The following is a 17,084-nucleotide window of genomic DNA, read 5'->3' as shown; positions in this document are numbered from 1 at the left end:
TACCTCTCAGCATTATTGTAGGGATGGGAATAAATAACTGGAGGAGTAGGAAAGCCCCTGGGGACATCGAAGGAGCCTTCGATGTGGAAAGTATTATTTTTCTGTTTCTGTGGAGAAAAAATGATCCCACCCTGTTCTCTTTATACTACTTTTTCTTTTTCTTTTCTTTCTTTCTTTCCTTCCTTTCTTCCTTCCTTCTCTCTCTCTCTCTCTCTTTTTTTTTTTTTTTTTTGACAGAGTCTTGCTAAGTCACCCAGGCTGGAGGACAGTGGCGCAGTCTTGGCTCACTGGAACCTCTGCCTCCCGGGTTCAAGCGATTCTCCTGCCTCAGCCTCCTGAATAGCTGGGATTACAGGCGCCCGCCACCATGCCCAGCTAATTTTTGTATTTTTGATAGAGACGGGGTTTCACCCTGTTGGTCAGGCTGGTCTTGAACTCCTGACCTCAGGTGATCCGCCCGCCTCAGCCTTTCAAACTGCTGAGATTACAGGCGTGAGCCACCGCGCCCGGCCCACTTTCTATGTTGATTATGCTTATTGTTTATCGTCTGTCTCCTTCCACTAGAATGTAAGCTACATGGAGGTTCGGATCTTTGTTTTGGCCACTGTAGGGTCCTGATGGGTCAGAACAGTGCCTGACTTCTAGTAGATGCGCCTTAAATACCTGTTCAATGAATGGATGAATAGAGTCCACAGTATTAACCTGCACAGCAGTGTTAGGCAGACTCTTCTCAGCCGGAGGGGAGAGATACAGAGGGAGGTCACACCCAGGGGAAACCACACCCCAGGCCTCTGCCTGCAGCGACTCTAACCCACCTGGCCTGGGGATTCTCAAATCTGTTCACGCTCTGTTAGACTAGGAGCGCCAACAGCTCAGGGACTTCATCCTTAGTACCTGGCCCCTTTGGCGATCGGGATGGTTTCTGCAGGGAAAGGTTAGCTTCTTGCTCAAACTAACGATGAAGAATGCCCAGAATTACTAACCCATTTTACAGATATGGCAACTGAGGCCCAGAGAGGTGTCAGGCGATTTGTCCAATATTTCCCAACTCCTGGCTCCCCTGAAAGCCTTGTGACCCCCTTGTGAGTGGGCAGGCACCCATTAGGGAGCAGTCCCTGGAGAAAGGCAGGTCACAGCCCCCTTCTCCGAGTTCCGCCTGCGCCGCCGCCCCGTGTGGGTTGGGAGGGGCATCTGGGAGTGCGGGGGCTGCCACAGCCCGGAAGGTGACCCCGCGCAGCTGGGGCGCTCGGATCTTCGGCCCACAGGCCCGGGGTGCCGGGACCCCCGCCCGCCTGCAGGGCCAGGGCTCGGCTCTCCCCGCCCACCGTGAGGCGGGACGCACGCTCCGCGGCGCGGAGACCGCGCGCTCCAGGCTGCACCCAGCCGCTGCTCCGCGCGTGAGGGCCCCTCGCGGCGCCTCCCGGGTTCGGGAGACCCGGGCCCGCCGCCCGCCCGGCCCGCGGCCGCCTCTTCCTCTCGCAGCCCCGCGGCGCTTGCCGCAGTCGCAGGCGGCGGAGAAGCCAGAGCGCCCCAGGTACCAGTGCGGGCGGGAGGCGGAGGCGACCCTGCGGCCGGGTGGGGAGGGGGAGCCGCGCGGCCGCTGCCCTCCGCTTCCCGCGGGGCCTGGAGGTCCTGGCGAACCCCCGCGCAGTGTGCGCCCGATCCCGGTGCCTCCGCGCCAGCTGAGACCTGCCTTTCCCCGGGGGGCTTTGCTCCGGCCCCTAGGCCCCCGCCCTGCAGACCCCACGCTGGCACCCCACACGCCCACCGGCCGCGGGGAGCCTGCTCCGGCCCGAAAGCGCGCATTCACCCCCCGCGCCCACCTCCTTGCGCTCCCACTTCCCCGAGCTCTGCCCCGACCGGACGCCCCTCCCCTATCTTGCCGCCCGCCCCCTCCAGGACTCTCTGCTCCCATCCCGGGGCGCCCATCCGACATCTGCTTGACTTCCCGCCGCTTCCTTTAGGGGCCTCGGCTCATCGGGTGCCCCTCCCCAAACTTCCAACCCGTTTGCTCCAGGTGTCCTTGCCCCGTTCCCGAGGGCGCCCAAATAGCCACTCTGCGTCCTCTTGTGGTCGCTGCCCCCTGACCTAGCGCGACCCAGTGCCCCCGCCCATGTCTCCCCACTCGCCTCCCCCGGGGGGCGTGGTGAGTCGCCGTCTGCTCTCGCCGACGGTGCCCGTCCAGCCTGCTCTTCGCCGGGGCCCTCACCTGCCTTCCCACCACCCTATCACGCCCTTACCCTCCATCCCCGGTCCCCATGGTCCCAGAGCCGGGCCCCACCGCCAATAGCACCCCGGCCTGGGGGGCGGGGCCGCCGTCGGCCCCGGGGGGCAGCGGCTGGGTGGCGGCCGCGCTGTGCGTGGTCATCGCGCTGACGGCGGCGGCCAACTCGCTGCTGATCGTGCTCATCTGCACTCAGCCCGCGCTGCGCAACACGTCCAACTTCTTCCTGGTGTCGCTCTTCACGTCCGATCTGATGGTGGGGCTGGTGGTGATGCCGCCGGCCATGCTGAACGCGCTATACGGGCGCTGGGTGCTGGCGCGCAGCCTCTGCCTGCTCTGGACCGCCTTCGACGTAATGTGCTGCAGTGCCTCCATCCTCAACCTCTGCCTCATCAGCCTGGACCGCTACCTGCTCATCCTCTCGCCGCTGCGCTACAAGCTGCGCATGACGCCCCCGCGTGCCCTGGCGCTAGTCCTGGGCGCCTGGAGCCTCGCCGCACTCGCCTCCTTCCTGCCCCTGCTGCTGGGCTGGCACGAGCTGGGCCACGCACGGCCCCCAGTCCCGGGCCAGTGCCGCCTGCTGGCCAGCCTGCCCTTCGTCCTTGTGGCGTCGGGCCTCACCTTCTTCCTGCCCTCGGGTGCCATATGCTTCACCTACTGCAGGATCCTGCTGGCTGCCCGCAAGCAAGCCGTGCAGGTGGCCTCCCTCACCACCGGCATGGCCAGCCAGGCCTCGGAGACACTGCAGGTACCCGGGCTGTGCAGGGAGACCTGAGCTGTGGGATGGAGAGGAATGAGCAGCCCCTGGGAACCCCCTGGGCATCCCCACTTAGCACACATTTGCTCATGGCCCTGGGTGGCAGTTGTGAGCGCCCACCTTTCTTCTGAACTTCAGACCCAATGCCTGACCCACCCACCACAGGACAGCTCCGTCAGAATAGGCGGCAGGCTTCTCCCAGGCACCATGTACAACAGCGAATTTATGGTGGCCCAACTCTCCCCATCTTTGCCTCCCTGGTCTTCCCCATCATGGCAAATGGCACCATTTCGGCATCACATGCCAGGAACTTAGAAATACTTTTCTCCCTCACCCTCATGCCATTCATTAGCGAGGCCTGTTGGTGCTGCCTCTAAACAGGTGCCATCTCCACTGCCACTTCTTACTGGGGAGGCTGCGTAGACTTCTACTGGCTCCACTGCTTCTGCTGCAGACCCACTACTCTCCATCTTCTGCATAGAAACCGGAGCAATTAAAAAGAAGTGATCATGTCGCTCCCCTGCTTCAGACTTCAGCCTCCCCATTGTGCTCCAGATAAAGAACACCTGTCTCAGGATCTGGTCTCAGGATCCTGCACTGCGAACCTCTCCAGTGTCACCTCCACTCTCCCTCTCTCTTACTCTACAATAGCCCTGTAGCCTTTCTCATGCTTCTAGAAGGCACTGGGCTTACTTCTGTGCCCAGGTCTTTGCACTTGCTGTTCCCTGTGCCTGGAATGTTCTTCCCCCGGCTGCCCTCTTCCCAGGGGACATCTTTGACTACCCTGTCTGCAGGCCCATCCACACTCCCCTGTTATTCTCCATAAGAACAAGTCATAAGAATGACTTGTTCATTCTGCCTCCCTGACTTGAATATAAGCTCCAGGAGGGTCACACATATCAAGGTCAGTTTTTTTGTTTTGTTTTTGTTTTTTTTTTGAGACGGAGTTTCACTCTGTCGCCCAGGCTGGAGTGCAGTGGTGCGATCTTGGCTCACTGAAACCTCCACCTTGCGGGTTTAAGCTATTCTTCTGCCTCAGCCTCCTGAGTAGCTGGGATTACAGGCACCCACCACCACGCCAGGCTAACTTTTGTATTTTTAGTAGAGACGGGATTTCACCATATTGGCCAGGCTGGTCTTTAACTCCTGATTGAGGTCAGTTTTGATCCCCACTGTGCATAGTAGGTCCTATCTCATTTCGGTGCCTCAGAATGGGTTAGGTGCTCTTAGCTCAAGGCCTTGCATTGTCTGTAAGTGAGTGCTAGCTCTTGCCATCCAGGCCGCAGTGCACCTGACTCCTATTGTCCACCCTCGGGGAAGGGGTGGGAGTGTAGACAGACTAGGCCTGAGACCCAGTGACTTAGGTCGCAGGTTTGAGGAAAGTCCAAGCTGGGCTCTTTTGGTGTAGCCTTGGGTGGCGAAAGCTCTAGGAGGGTGTGAGTTGCCTTGGAGGTCACTGGGCACATGGGGACTTGGCAGAGGGGTGAAAGGCTAACACCCTCGTTGGCAGTCCCCCGGACAAGCTTGTCTGTCCCACCCTGGTGGTGAGGCCCAAAGCTGCCCCTGCCCATCACCTGGTGGGGACAGGGCCCCACATGGACTGGGAGTCCTGGCTGCGGCCCTGCTCCTTCCCCCTATCCATGCTCCCTGCAGAATATTCTTGAGTCTTGGCAGGTGGCTGGGACTCTGACTTGCTTCTTCAGGGGGGGATGGCTGCCCTGGGCCATATACCCTGGATTCTTGTTTTTTTGTTGTTGTTATTGTTGTTTTTTAAGAGACAGGGTCTTGCTCTGTCACCCAGGCTAGAGGGCTGGAATGCAGTGGCGTGATTATAGCTCACTGCAGCCTAGAATTTATCCTGGCTCATTCTAGCCTGGAGAGCTGGAATGCACTGGCACGCTCAAAACTCACTGAACTCTTGGGCTCAAGCGATCCTCCTGTCTCAGCCTCCCGAAGTGCTAGGGTTACAGGAGTCCCTGGGTTCTTGAAAAGGAGCATTTCACAAGCTTCAGGCATTCAAGAACTGCCTGGGGATATCTTCCTTAATGCCTCTTCCACCACCACCTCCACACCTCAAGCCACTTAATTCACATGCATTTAGCATTTTATTTATTAGACACAGGGTCTCACTATGTTGCCCAGGCTGGCCTCGAGCTCCCGCTTCAGCCTCCTGAGTAGCTGGAATTGCAGGTGCGTGCCCCGGTGCCTGGCATTCTTAGCATTTTCTTTAAATCATCTCTTTTATCTTTTTGCTTCTATGAATTTGTTTAGAAAGAAAACTTCGTTATCTCCTCTAGAAATGGAAAATCTGTGTCCCTTGCCATAAACAGAAGGCGATCACAAACACCGCTTCAGTGAAGTTGAAGAAGCCCCAGCTCTATCACTAAAATACAGCTTGGTGTGGTTGAGGTGATGAGCCTAGGGCCTGCTTTCTCTTTGTAGCGTGCTAGAAGGTATCACAAACATGGTAGCATCAACCTGGGACTTTCTCTTGATGGCACCTAGAAGAGCTGGAAGAGAGCTGTAATGGGCTGACGTGCTCACTCTGTGATTCACTCATTCTATGGGGTGTTCCTTTACCATCTAAAATCATCTCCATTCCCACAGTGCAGGAAGCTCTGCTCTTGTGACTAAGGATGTGAGAAGTTGGCTGGTCTGGGTGAGGTTGGGGCAGGAGAGATCAGGATTCCTAGTTTCAGTGGTGCCGGTACCACACAGATTTTCTTTCCATGCATCTCACTGGCTGGTACTAGGATCGAACCTGAGTCTGTGGTCTTGGAACCTGGGCAGGAGTCTCCCAGGTGCTAACAGCTGCAGCCCCACAATCTGTGGGCACTCACCGTGTACCAGGTACCGAGCTAAGCTTATTAATCCCCCCAAACACCCAAGGAGTCAAGTACTACCCGCACCCTTGTTAGACAGGTGGGGAAACTGAGGCTCAGAGAGAGAGAGGTGACTTGCCCAAGATTGCACAGTTGGTAAGTGGGGTTTAAGCTCAGATCTGGTTGGTACCGTCACACTGTGCTGGTGTGCTGCCTGTGGGCACTGATGCTCTTCAAATGCTTTGCTCGGGGACCCCACACCTTGCCCCTTTTCTTCTCTGTGCCTTCTGGTCTCCTCTGTTGGGTCCTCCTGATCCACCCCAGCCATGGCATCCCTGGGCCTCAGTCCTCAGAGCATCTCGTCCTTTTTCCACATTTCCTCCATTAGTGACCTCATCTTGTTTCATAACTGAAAATGCCACCCACAGGCTGATGACTTCCTACCTGGGCTGCTTACAAGCATGTGCCACCACGCCCAACTAATTTTCGTATTTTTAGTAGAGACAGGGTTTCACCATGTTGGCCAGGCTGGTCTCGAACTCCTGACCTCAGGTGATCTGCTACCCTCGGCCTCCCAAAGTTCTGGGATTACAGGTGTGAGCCACTGAGCCTGGCCCTGACTTCCTGATTCCATTCTTGCTCTCTTTCAACCTTCCACAGTGGCTCCAATGATCCCTTTACAACGCAGTTCCTGCCGCGTCATTCCTCTGCTCTGATGGCCTTGTGTCTCACATCACCTGGCCTCTGACCCTGTCTGGTCTCCTCTCCTTCTGTAATCCCGTTTGTTTCTTCTCTTTCAGTCATACTGGCATCCTTGCTGTTCCTTGAACACACCAAGCCCATTCTGCCTCACTTGCGGTTCCTTCTGTTGGAGCGCCCTTTCTTCAGGTCTCCACCCTGTTCTCCCCCTAATTTCCATCACTTCCTTCCAGCCTCTGTTGAATTGCCTCCCCTAATCCCTCTCTCAAGAGTAGCACCTGCCACCCTCCCCAGGTCCTCTCCAGTCCTCATTTCCTTAGTTATTTCTCTCAGCAGCACCTCCTACCCCCCGACGTGTTCTATACCTACCCATTTTTGTTTATTTACTGTTTATTTCCTTCTTCTAGAATTTAAGCTCTGTGAGGGTGGGGAACTTGTTTTTCTGTTTTCTTTTCTTTTGGAGATGGAGTCTCACTCTGTCGCCCAGGCTGGAGTGCAGTGATGTGATCTTGGCCCACTGCAACTTCCGCCCCCCGGGTTCAAGCAACTCTCCTGCCTCAGCCTCCCGAGTAGCTGGGACTACAGGTGCACATCTCCACACCGGGCTACTTTTTTGTATTTTAGTAGAGACGGGGTTTCATGGTGTTGCCCAGGCTGGTCTTGAACTCCTGAGCTCAGGCAATCCACCCACCTTGGCTTCCCAAAGTGCTAGGATTACAGGCGTGAACCACCGTGCCTGGCCTGTTTTCCACCATGGTCCCAGGACTTAGGGCCACCTGGCACATCGTGGGTGCTCAGTATGTATTTATGGAAGGAATGCAGTGAACACAGTGCTTCAGGGAGCCTGGGATTCCACCCCTGTTCCTGTGGTTGCCTGTTTTCTCATGCCTTTCAGAGTTACTTCTTGAGTGTCATGATCCTGAGCTTTTTATCGTGTGAATTCATTTGCTTGGTGACATGTATTGACGTCTGCTTTGCGCAGCAGATGTTCTAGGCTGTGGATATGGTGGTGAACGAGACCGACAGTGCCTGCCCTCTTGAAATCTGTTCTAGTTAGGGGTACAGACATTAATCATCAAACTGTATCACGATGAGGATTATGGAGCTTATAGAAGGGGTGCCTCCCCCGGCAAACATTCAAAATCTATTATTCACTGTATATGTTTGAAGATGAAAGCAAAGAACTCACACCAAGCCCCAAAGTGAAAGGCTGGAGGGGTCTTCATGGGTTGTTCAGGCCAGCGCCTTACTTCTAAGGCAGAGTGACTCAGGGGCTGCTCAAGCCAGAAATGTGTCTGTTCTAATCCCCCTGCTTTCTGGAAAACCCAAACTCTGCCTCTGTTCCTGCTTTCAAATCTACTCGGCTCCTAAGCAAGCCTCCTGCAGGTCATTTTCCCGATTGCCTGGTGAACAGCCTGCATTTTGGGAACTTGCATCCGGGATGCTGCCTCTACTTGGCTCTCCTGGGTCACCGCCCCTTTCTTCCCACCAGAGCGGGCCTGGAGGTGGAGGCCCCCTCAATGTTTGGACCTAAAGGAAGTGATGAGAATGAATCAGATGTGGGTGCCTTGGACCCCTTCCCTTTTCCTATGCCCAGCCCCACTTAGCCTTGGCTTCCTGCCCCATTCCAGTCTCTAGCTTCCCTGCAGAGGGAAAGGAGCTGGGCATAGGTCTCAAGGCCCCAGTTCCTCTGGGATCAGAACATGGGAACTGGTCAGCCTTGAGCATTTCATCCCCTCTCCATATGTCTGTTTATGGAAACGGGCTTTTAAAAGGCCACTGGTTGGCTTAGTCATTTCCACCAGGTCTTCCCACCACCTCAGGGCTGGGAGGAAGGGGTCCTGCTTAGCACTGGGGCTGGGAGTGTGGGCTGGGGATGGAGGAAGAGCCATGGGGCGGAGTGAGATGCTGCCAATGCAGGGGAGTGTGTGCGTTGGGAGCAGCAGGGTGGAAGGTGGGAGCCTGGATGTGGGTGGCACTGAGCCATCCTTGGGAGATTGTGGAGGGTCCAGGGTGTTAGGGACAGTTTCAGAGACGCAGCATGGGCCATCGGCTTGAGGGAGAGCCCAATAGGAGAGGCCCAGCCTCTTCCTCTTCCTGGCAGGATTTCTGGGTCTCTGTGGCCCATAACCTCATCCCATCTCTACACCTCACCTTCCTCCCCACTCCCACCCACCCTTCTCTCCTTCAGTCCCCATGTCTTCCTTCTGTGTGCCCCTGTCTTCCCCTCCCCCTTCTCCTCTCCCATCAATTTCTCCTGCTTTTCCTCCTCCCCTTCCTTTTTTCACCCTTCCTCACCCAACTAAGCATCATTCTGTCTTAGTGATCCATCTTCCCTTCCATCTCTGTCTTTCCTCCTCCTCAGAGGAGGCTGTGATCACAGAAATATCTGTGAGGGGGAGGAGGGGGCGCAGCCAGGGACAGACTGGCAGAGTGACACTGCTGAGCATGGCAGGATTGGCTGCTGCTCAGAGCCAGGCAGCCTGGTGCAGCCAGGGCTGGAGCAAGAGTCTGGGGGTCTAGCTGGTCAGGGTTCAAGCCCTGTCTCTTTTCTCTCATAGCTGGATGACCTTGGGCAAGGCATTTTACCTCCTTACGCTCCAGGGGTCATGACATCTATCACACAAGGCTGTTTAAATATTCAATTAGATAATATACACAAACTACCCGGCACATAGTAAGTGCTCAACAAATTTCAGTTAAGCAGTGACTCACAACTGTAATCCCAACACTTTGGGAGTCCAAGGCTCCTTTGAAGCCAGGAGTTTGAGACCAGCCTGGGCAACATAGCGAGCTCCTGTCTCTAAAAATATATGTAAAAAATTAGCCAGGCCTGGTGGCCTGTAGTTACAGCTATTCGAGGAGGCTGAGGTGAGAGGATTGCTTGAGCCCAGGAGTTTGAGGCTGAAGTGAGGTATGATCATGCCACTGCATTCCAGCCCAGGCAATAGAGCAAGACCCCATCGTTTTTTTTTTTTTTTTGAGACGGAGTCTTGCTCTGTCACCCAGGCTGGGTGCAGTGGCCAGATCTCAGCTCACTGCAAGCTCCGCCTCCCGGGTTCACGCCATTCTCCTGCCTCAGCCTCCCGAGTAGCTGGGACTACAGGCGCCCACCACCTCGCCCGGCTAGTTTTTTGTATTTTTTTAAGTAGAGACGGGGTTTCACCGTGTTACCAGGATGGTCTCGACCTCCTGACCTTGTGATCCGCCCGTCTCAGCCTCCCCAAGTGCTGGGATTACAGGCTTGAGCCACCGCGCCCGGCCAAGACCCCATCTTTAAAACAACAACAACAGTTATTCGTGCCTCTCTTTTCCGTTGTTGGTAAAATATATGTGTCTGGGGAGCTCACCACTTTGACCCTTTCTAGGGAAAAACATCACTGTTGTCACCAGCACCAGCACCACCGTTATCAAACAGCTGAGCCAGAGACTAATAATAACGACAATAGCTAACACTTCTATGGGGCTTCCTATGTGCCGGCACTGTTCTAACTTTCTGTGTATTATTTTATTTTATCCTTATTATAATCCTATGAGGCAGATGCTGTTATAATGCCATTTTACAGAACAGAAAGTGGAAGCATAGCTTGCTTAAGGTCACTCTGCTAGGTTGTAACAGAGCCAGGATTTGAAACCAGGCAGTCTGGCTCCAGAGTCTGTCTTATAACTCTCACACTATGATCAGATGATGGTAAAAAAATTTAATTGAGAGAATCCGGAAGAGTGATGCCGGCATCAGTCAGATGCCGTGGTGTGGACTGGTGACTGCCATTGACTTCTGCTCCATGAGGACCTCTTGGTGACAGTGGTGGGGTTTCTGTAACCCCACCCTGACTGGGCCCATGGATGCCATCTCCAAAGGTGGAGGCAGCTTGGTGAAGTGGGCAGAGTGGAGTTCCTGGGGCCAGAAATGACGGATTCCCCAACTCAACTCTTACCTGCTGTGTGACTTCTGGCAAGTCATTTTGCCTTTCCGAGCCTCAGTGGTCTTATCTGCAAAATGGGGATGACAATGCCTATCTCTCATAAAGACTGAACAACCTAATGACTATCAAATGCCGATGTGTAGTAAGTGCTCGAGAAATGGAGATGCTAATGCTGATTTGGGGCCATTCAGGTTTTGTTAGGAGGCCTTGTGCTGGCATAGTGTGACCTTAGGAAGGGCAGAGGACACTCTACCCTTTCTGAGTCTCAGTTTCCTTCTCTCTTTCCTCTTGCCTGTGTTCTTGAGTCAACTCTCCGGAAAGCAGAGGAGAAAGAAAAATCTGGATTTGTTCCCAGGGAGACCAGAAAGGGAATCTCAGTTCATCTTCACCCCATTCTCTGGAGCTCCTTCTCACAGTGATTGACCTGAGATATTCCCCCTAGTGCCTCAGTTTCCCCCATGCCCTAGAGCTCTGATAAGATCAAGGCTGCCTCCTGTCCCCTGCCCTCCCCAGGTCACTAAGGGTCGGAGTGATGCCTGGATGAGACAGTGTCTCCTCCCTCTCCATGCCGTCTATTCCCATTGATGGCAGCAATTTGAAGGTGTGGCAGGTCTTAGGAGATTCTTTTGGGGAAGCAGGAGCCTCTTCCTCCAGGCTGACCATGGTGTGGTTACAAAAGCCATATAGAGTCCACTCTGGAGGAGGGAAAACTAGAAGAGGAGGGAGGAGGGTAAGACCCTCTTTTACTCCCTCGCTAACTTGGAATGACTTTGGAGCAGAACTTGTGTAGGATGGGGTGGAGGCGGAGGAGAGCATCCTCTCGCCATAGCGTCTGAGCTGCAGCGTGGTGAGTCAGAGCATTTGTCTTGGCGTCTGTGCTGCTTTGGGGAGGTCAGAGCTGCTGGCAGAAGGACAGGGTCCCCAACAGTGCTCAAAATCACCCTAATCTCGCAACACTGAAACATTAACATGGCTACCAGGTATTTAGCACCTACTCAACGTCAGACACTGTGCATGCATTTATTATCCATAGCTTCACAGTGACGTCGTAAGCTGAGTATCATTTCTCCCATTTTACAGATGTGGAAACAGAGGCTCTCTCAAGATCACAGAGCGAGTAAGTGGTAGAGGCATGATTTGAAGCCAGATCACCTGTCTTAAAAGCCCAGCTTTTGCCTCTGTACAACACCAAGACAGAAGGGAGAAACCAAGGCCTCTGTTGTGAATTTGTATAACCTTGATATTTGTACAACCAGTTTTCATGTGAAGAAACATGTTGAGGGATGGGAATTACAATGTGCTTCGTCTCCCTGCCCCAGCGACCTCCTTGCCATTTCAGAATTAGAATTCCAGCTCCTATGAAAAGCCCGCATGTAGTTGGGGTTTCAGCACCATGGACAAGACACCAACTCTGGAGGCCTAGAAAGAGCAGGGGCTGGAGGAGAAGGCATGCGCAGCAGAATGGGGTGGGGTGTTGACTTTGGTGCTCCCTGGAGTTGACACATCTTGGCTTTGCCTCCTCTGCCTTTCCATCTGTGGAAGGCTGCCTGGGAATCTAGCTCCGCTCCTGCCTCCTTCTGACCTTCTCATCTCCCCACATCCGACCCACCTCTGGCCTCGAGAACTCAGCAGGGCTCTCGTGCAATTTAGGAACTGGGCAAATCCCAGTGCCAGGAAAACCCCCGGCTGTCAAAGCCCAGATGTGTTCCCAGACAGCACGCACACCCTTTGCGTAGCTCATGATGAATTGTGCACACCACCGCCCACGGGCATTAAATAGTAAATAGAGGTGGGCCTCATTTTGTGTAAATCTAATATATGAAAATCCACATTGATTACAAAAACACACGTTTTAGAGGAGGGTTTCACATCCCAGCTTTCACGGACTCCTTGGGGTTTCTGGTGAAAACCTAGAGACTTCAAGGTCATCTCTGAACCTTCTGAAAGTGTGGAATGTTGTTTTCTTGTGTGTGTGTGTGTATAAAAATTTATAAGTCTTTTATTTTCTGGGGAGAGGTGTTTTTGTGTGTGTGTGTGTGTGTGTGTAGATTTTGTTAGCTTTTCAAAGGGCACAGGAAGTTTAACAAGTAAAGAGCAGTGCTGAGCTGAAGAATCATCCAGCTCAGAGAGCCCGTTGGGACTGCAGGGGCCAGTTGGCAAAGTCGAATTCTAACCTCCTCGGGCCTATGCCTTCCTTTTAGTAGCTGCTGGGAAGTAGCTTATTTCTTCTCCTTCTTCCTACCCCCTCATCGTCTTCCTGTCCACTTTTGAGAATGGAGATGCCTGCCAGTTCGCAGTATAATTGAGCTGTAAAATGCCAAGGTCACCAGCATCCTTAGGAAACTAACAAGAGATTTAGCTGCAAACTTATTGGCTTTGTGCACACATTCTCAAAAAAGCCTTTCTATTTTGTGGGGCTCAAGAGTAATTACCCAGGCAAGACTATTGCTCCCAAATATGAAGAGAATCCACATACAAAGCAATTGCCAAACTGGACAGTAATAGGTCCTCTTTTTCAAGTACTGTTCAACTGCAATTGATTTGTGTGTGTGTGTGTGTGTGTGTGTGTGTCTGTGTGTGATGGAGTCTCGCTCTGTCACCCAGGCTTGGAGTACAGTGATACGACCTTGGTTCATTGCAACTTCCGCCTCCCGGGTTCAAACAATTCTCCTGCCTCAGCCTCCTGAGTAGCTGGGATTACAGGTGCCTGCCACCATGCCTGGCTAATTTTTGTATTTTTAGTAGAGGCAAGGTTTCACCCAGTTGGCCAGGCTGGTCTCAAATGCCTGACCTCAAGTGATCTGCCTGCCTCGGCCTCCCAAAGTGCTAGGATTACAGGCATGAGCCACTGCACCCGGTCAATTGCAATTGATTTCTGTAGCACTAAAGGCTTTGGAAGGTGCTGGGCACATTGTAATGTGTGTGTTGGCCTGTTTCACATATTGTCTTTGCAGGGATGGTTGTTCTGAACCATCTGCTTTGTGTTTCAGGTATTCTTCTGTCTCATTGCACTTCCTAGAGCTCCTTATGAAATTCTGGGTCAGGGTCAGGGCTCAGTCTAGGTCCACGGTTGAGGCTTGGTTTGAGAACTTGGTTATGTAGGGCTTCATGGTAGGTGTCAGACTTCAGTTGGGGACCAAGGTCAGGGCTTAGTTTATTGCTGATGTCAGGGCTTGGCCTGGAGTCAGGGTCAGGGCTCGGTCTAGGACTCCAGCTGGGACTCAGTCAAGGAACAGGGCTCAGTTTAATCCTGGCACTAGGGCTCAGTCTAGAATCAGGATTGAAGCTCAGTCTGTGGCTAGGATCAGGGTCAGATGGGGGCCCTTCCTCAATTGACTCATGTGGCCTTCCTTTCCGCAGGTGCCCAGGACCCCACGCCCAGGGGTGGAGTCTGCTGACAGCAGGCGTCTAGCTACGAAGCATAGCAGGAAGGCCCTGAAGGCCAGCCTGACACTAGGCATCCTGCTGGGCATGTTCTTTGTGACCTGGTTGCCCTTCTTTGTGGCCAATATAGTTCAGGTAATGCCACGGCAGGGGGCAGGTGAGTCCAGCCCTTGCATGAGAGGTCCTGGATCCCAGTCCAGGCATGGGGACAGGGGAGGGCAGGCTGCCTCTCGTGGTGCATGTGTGTGTCTGCTCCATCCGAGCTGGGAAGGGTGGCCTGGGTCCCTGCCCTGGGACCAGGCATGACGCATCCCCTCCCCTCAGGCCGTGTGCGACTGCATCTCCCCGGGCCTCTTCGATGCCCTCACGTGGCTGGGTTACTGTAACAGCACCATGAACCCCATCATCTACCCACTCTTCATGCGGGACTTCAAGCGGGCGCTGGGCAGGTTCCTGCCATGTCCACGCTGTCCCTGGGAGCGCCAGGCCAGCCTGGCCTCACCATCACTGCGCACCTCTCACAGCGGCCCCCGGCCCGGCCTTAGTCTACAGCAGGTACTGCCGCTGCCCCTGCCGCCGGACTCAGACTCGGACTCAGACGCAGGCTCGGGCGGCTCTTCAGGCCTGCAGCTCACGGCCCAGCTGCTGCTTCCTGGCGAGGCCACCCGGGATCCCCCGCTGCCCACCAGGGCCGCTACTGCTGTCAACTTCTTCAACATCGACCCCGCAGAGCCCAAGTTGCGGCTGCATCCACTCGGCACCCCAACGAACTGACCCGGGCTTGGGGCTGGCCAGTGGGGAGCTGGAATGAGCAGAACCCACACCCTGAGGCCTTGGGCCAGCTCTTGGCTAAGACCAGGAGGCTGCAAGTCTCCGAGGAGCCCTCTGAGCTCCAGGGGGGTGCGCAGAGCCGGTCCCTGCTGCCATCTCCAGGCCCCTTACCTGCAGGGATCATAGCTGACTCAGATACCGTGTTCTGAAGGATGCTCCACCGTCGAGTGTAACTTGTGTGTGCAGAGGATGGGCTGGAGGACTTCGGATGTTGGGGAGAAGGACGTCTTAGTCCAGGTTAGGATGTAAACAATCATGGCCTTGGCCCATTCTGTCAGGCTGGACGGCAGGGAACGCCCCCACCTGCAGGCGTGGATTAATGCTGGGCTGAACCCCTCGCTACTCACAGTGTAGTCCATGGACAATCAGCATTGCCATCACCTTTGGGGGTTTGTGAAAAATGCACATTTCTGCCCCTGCCCAGACCTGCTGAGTCAGAACTGCGTGTTACCAAGATCCCAGGTGAATCACATGCCCGTTACAGTCTGAGATGTGCTGCCTTAGATGGTCTTTAACCCTGAGAATGATTTGCTGGAGGGTTTTTGGACCTGCCAGTCCCCCCACCCTGGTATATATGTGGCAGCAGCTGCACCTGGGAGGCAGGCAGACACACATGTGGGCCTCTGCCCTACCACCTATGAGCTCTGGGGCCAGACACGAGTTACTTAACCTCTCTGAGTCTCGGTTATCCCATCTGTAAGATAGAGAAATGATGCCTATCTTGCAGGGTTGTCTTGAGAATTAAGATAATGTGGGCCCAGCACCCAGTACCTGGTCAGTGAAGTGATACGTTCTGTTGCTACGACCCCCGGCTACCCCGCCCCCTGGCCTCTCTGGCTGTGCGTCAGGAAGGGCTCTTTGTTCCCATTGTTCTCTTTCCATTTGCCTCCCCATCTTCAGCCCCGGCCTGGCCTCCCACAGCCTGACTCTGGTTCCCCAACTCCCTGTTCTGGCTCCTGGGTGGGGACCCCATCTCTCAGGGATCCTCCCAGCTCCCAAGCTGCTGCACTGCCTCTCCTGGGGGCAAAAGGGGCAAGTGGCAGTTTCTTTTTCAGCCTCAGGACTGGTTTACCTCGATCCTGGGGGGTCCTTGGACCTAGAAGGGAACAACTGATGGGGATAAACCCAGCCCCTTGCCCACCTCCCTCTGGCCTTCCCTGGGGTCAGTGAGAGAAACGGGAATGGTAGCTACTTGGGTCAACAGAGCAGAGTCGAAGAAGAGCTGTCCCTGGTGTGGGCGGGGCCCACGAGGCAGGCAGGTGGACTCTGGCACAGGGGCCTTGGTTTCTGGGGGCAGGGGGCTGGGGAACTCTTGGTTGCCACGGTTTACCTGCCATAGGTCCTTTTTCAGCCCTGCCTCCCCCAAGTTCCATCAACACAAACTCCCAGGGAGTCCTCCATACCTGGCCTGGCCCTCTCCTTGGTGCTGATGAGACACAACTCTGGCTCCGGCCACGGGCCACTGAAGGGCCATGGTGCTTGTGGGGCTTCCTCTATCTCCCAGGCCTGCCCAAGGGGACTCTCAATAAACTCTAGCTGAAGGTCGTGGCTGTGGTGTGGACTGGATTCAACTGAGGGGCCACTCGGGGCTTGAGAAGCAGCTGGTGTAGTGGGAGGAGGCCTGGGTGTAGGTGTCCTGGGTTCTGGTCCAGATTCTGCCCCTTTAATCTGGGACCCCAGCAAAATTCTTTCCCCTTTCAGAGCCTCCATTTCCCATGTGTGACATGGGCAGTTTAGTTTAAAAGCAACAAGAGTTGCATAAATATTTGTTTTTAAATTTTGTGTTTTAAGAGTTGGAGTTGGCACGGTGGCTCATGCCTGTAACCCCAGCACTTTGGGAGGCTGAGGCGGGTGGATCTTCTGAGGTCGAGTTGGAGACCAGCCTGGTCAACATGGTTAAACCCCATCTCTACTAAAAATACAAAAAATTAGCTGGGTGTGGTGGCAGGTGCCTTAATCCCAGCTACTGGGGAGGCTGAGGCAGGAGAAACCCTTGAACTCGGCAGATGGAGGTTGCAGTGAGCCGAGATCACACCATTGCACTCTAGCCTGGTGACAAGACAAGACTCCGTCTCAAAAAAAAAAAAGAGTCGGAGTCTCACTCTTTCACCCAGGCTGTGGCACAATCATAGCTCACTGCAGCCTCGAACTCCTGGGCTCAGGCAATCCTCCCGCTTCAGCCTCCTGAGTAGTTGGCAGTGGCTAATTTTTTTATTTTAATTTTTTGTCAAGACCAGGTCTCACTATGTTGCCCAGACTGATCTCCAACTTCTGGCCTCAAGCAATCCTCCTACTTTGGCCTCCCAAAGTGCTGAGATTATAGGTGTGAGTCATAAATGTGTGCTGAATGAACAAATGAATACAAATGAATACACATGCACCTGAGCGGTGATCTGGCTCCTATGTTCTACCACTCTAATTTCTGCTGCCCTCCTCCCACC

The 17,084-nt window shown here is 54.4% G+C and overlaps 1 protein-coding gene across 1 annotated transcript; it reads left to right on the top strand.

The window, feature by feature from the left end:
- The first annotated feature begins 1,375 nt into the window (after positions 1-1,375).
- HTR6 (5-hydroxytryptamine receptor 6) lies at positions 1,376-16,269 on the top strand. The gene is made up of 3 exons (XM_007980250.3): positions 1,376-2,972; positions 13,789-13,947; positions 14,137-16,269. Exons 1-3 carry the CDS (start codon positions 2,259-2,261, stop codon positions 14,584-14,586), a joined length of 1,323 nt encoding a protein of 440 aa, XP_007978441.1. The 5' UTR covers positions 1,376-2,258; the 3' UTR covers positions 14,587-16,269.
- The last annotated feature ends 815 nt before the right edge of the window (positions 16,270-17,084 follow it).

This window comes from Chlorocebus sabaeus, chromosome 20, assembly GCF_047675955.1.
Source record: "Chlorocebus sabaeus isolate Y175 chromosome 20, mChlSab1.0.hap1, whole genome shotgun sequence".
In the NCBI taxonomy this organism is placed as follows: Eukaryota; Metazoa; Chordata; class Mammalia; order Primates; family Cercopithecidae; genus Chlorocebus; species Chlorocebus sabaeus.
Note: the sequence above shows the minus strand (reverse complement) of the source record. Positions and strands in the feature narration are given on the sequence as shown.

Excerpts from the sequence above, each read along its gene's own strand:
- HTR6 (XM_007980250.3), top strand. The coding sequence starts at position 2,259 with ATGGTCCCAGAGCCGGGCCCCACCGCCAATAGCACCCCGGCCTGGGGG. Across the intron at positions 2,973-13,788 it reads AGGCCTCGGAGACACTGCAG|GTGCCCAGGACCCCACGCCC; the intron begins GTACCCGGGCTG and ends TCCTTTCCGCAG. Across the intron at positions 13,948-14,136 it reads TTGTGGCCAATATAGTTCAG|GCCGTGTGCGACTGCATCTC; the intron begins GTAATGCCACGG and ends CCCTCCCCTCAG.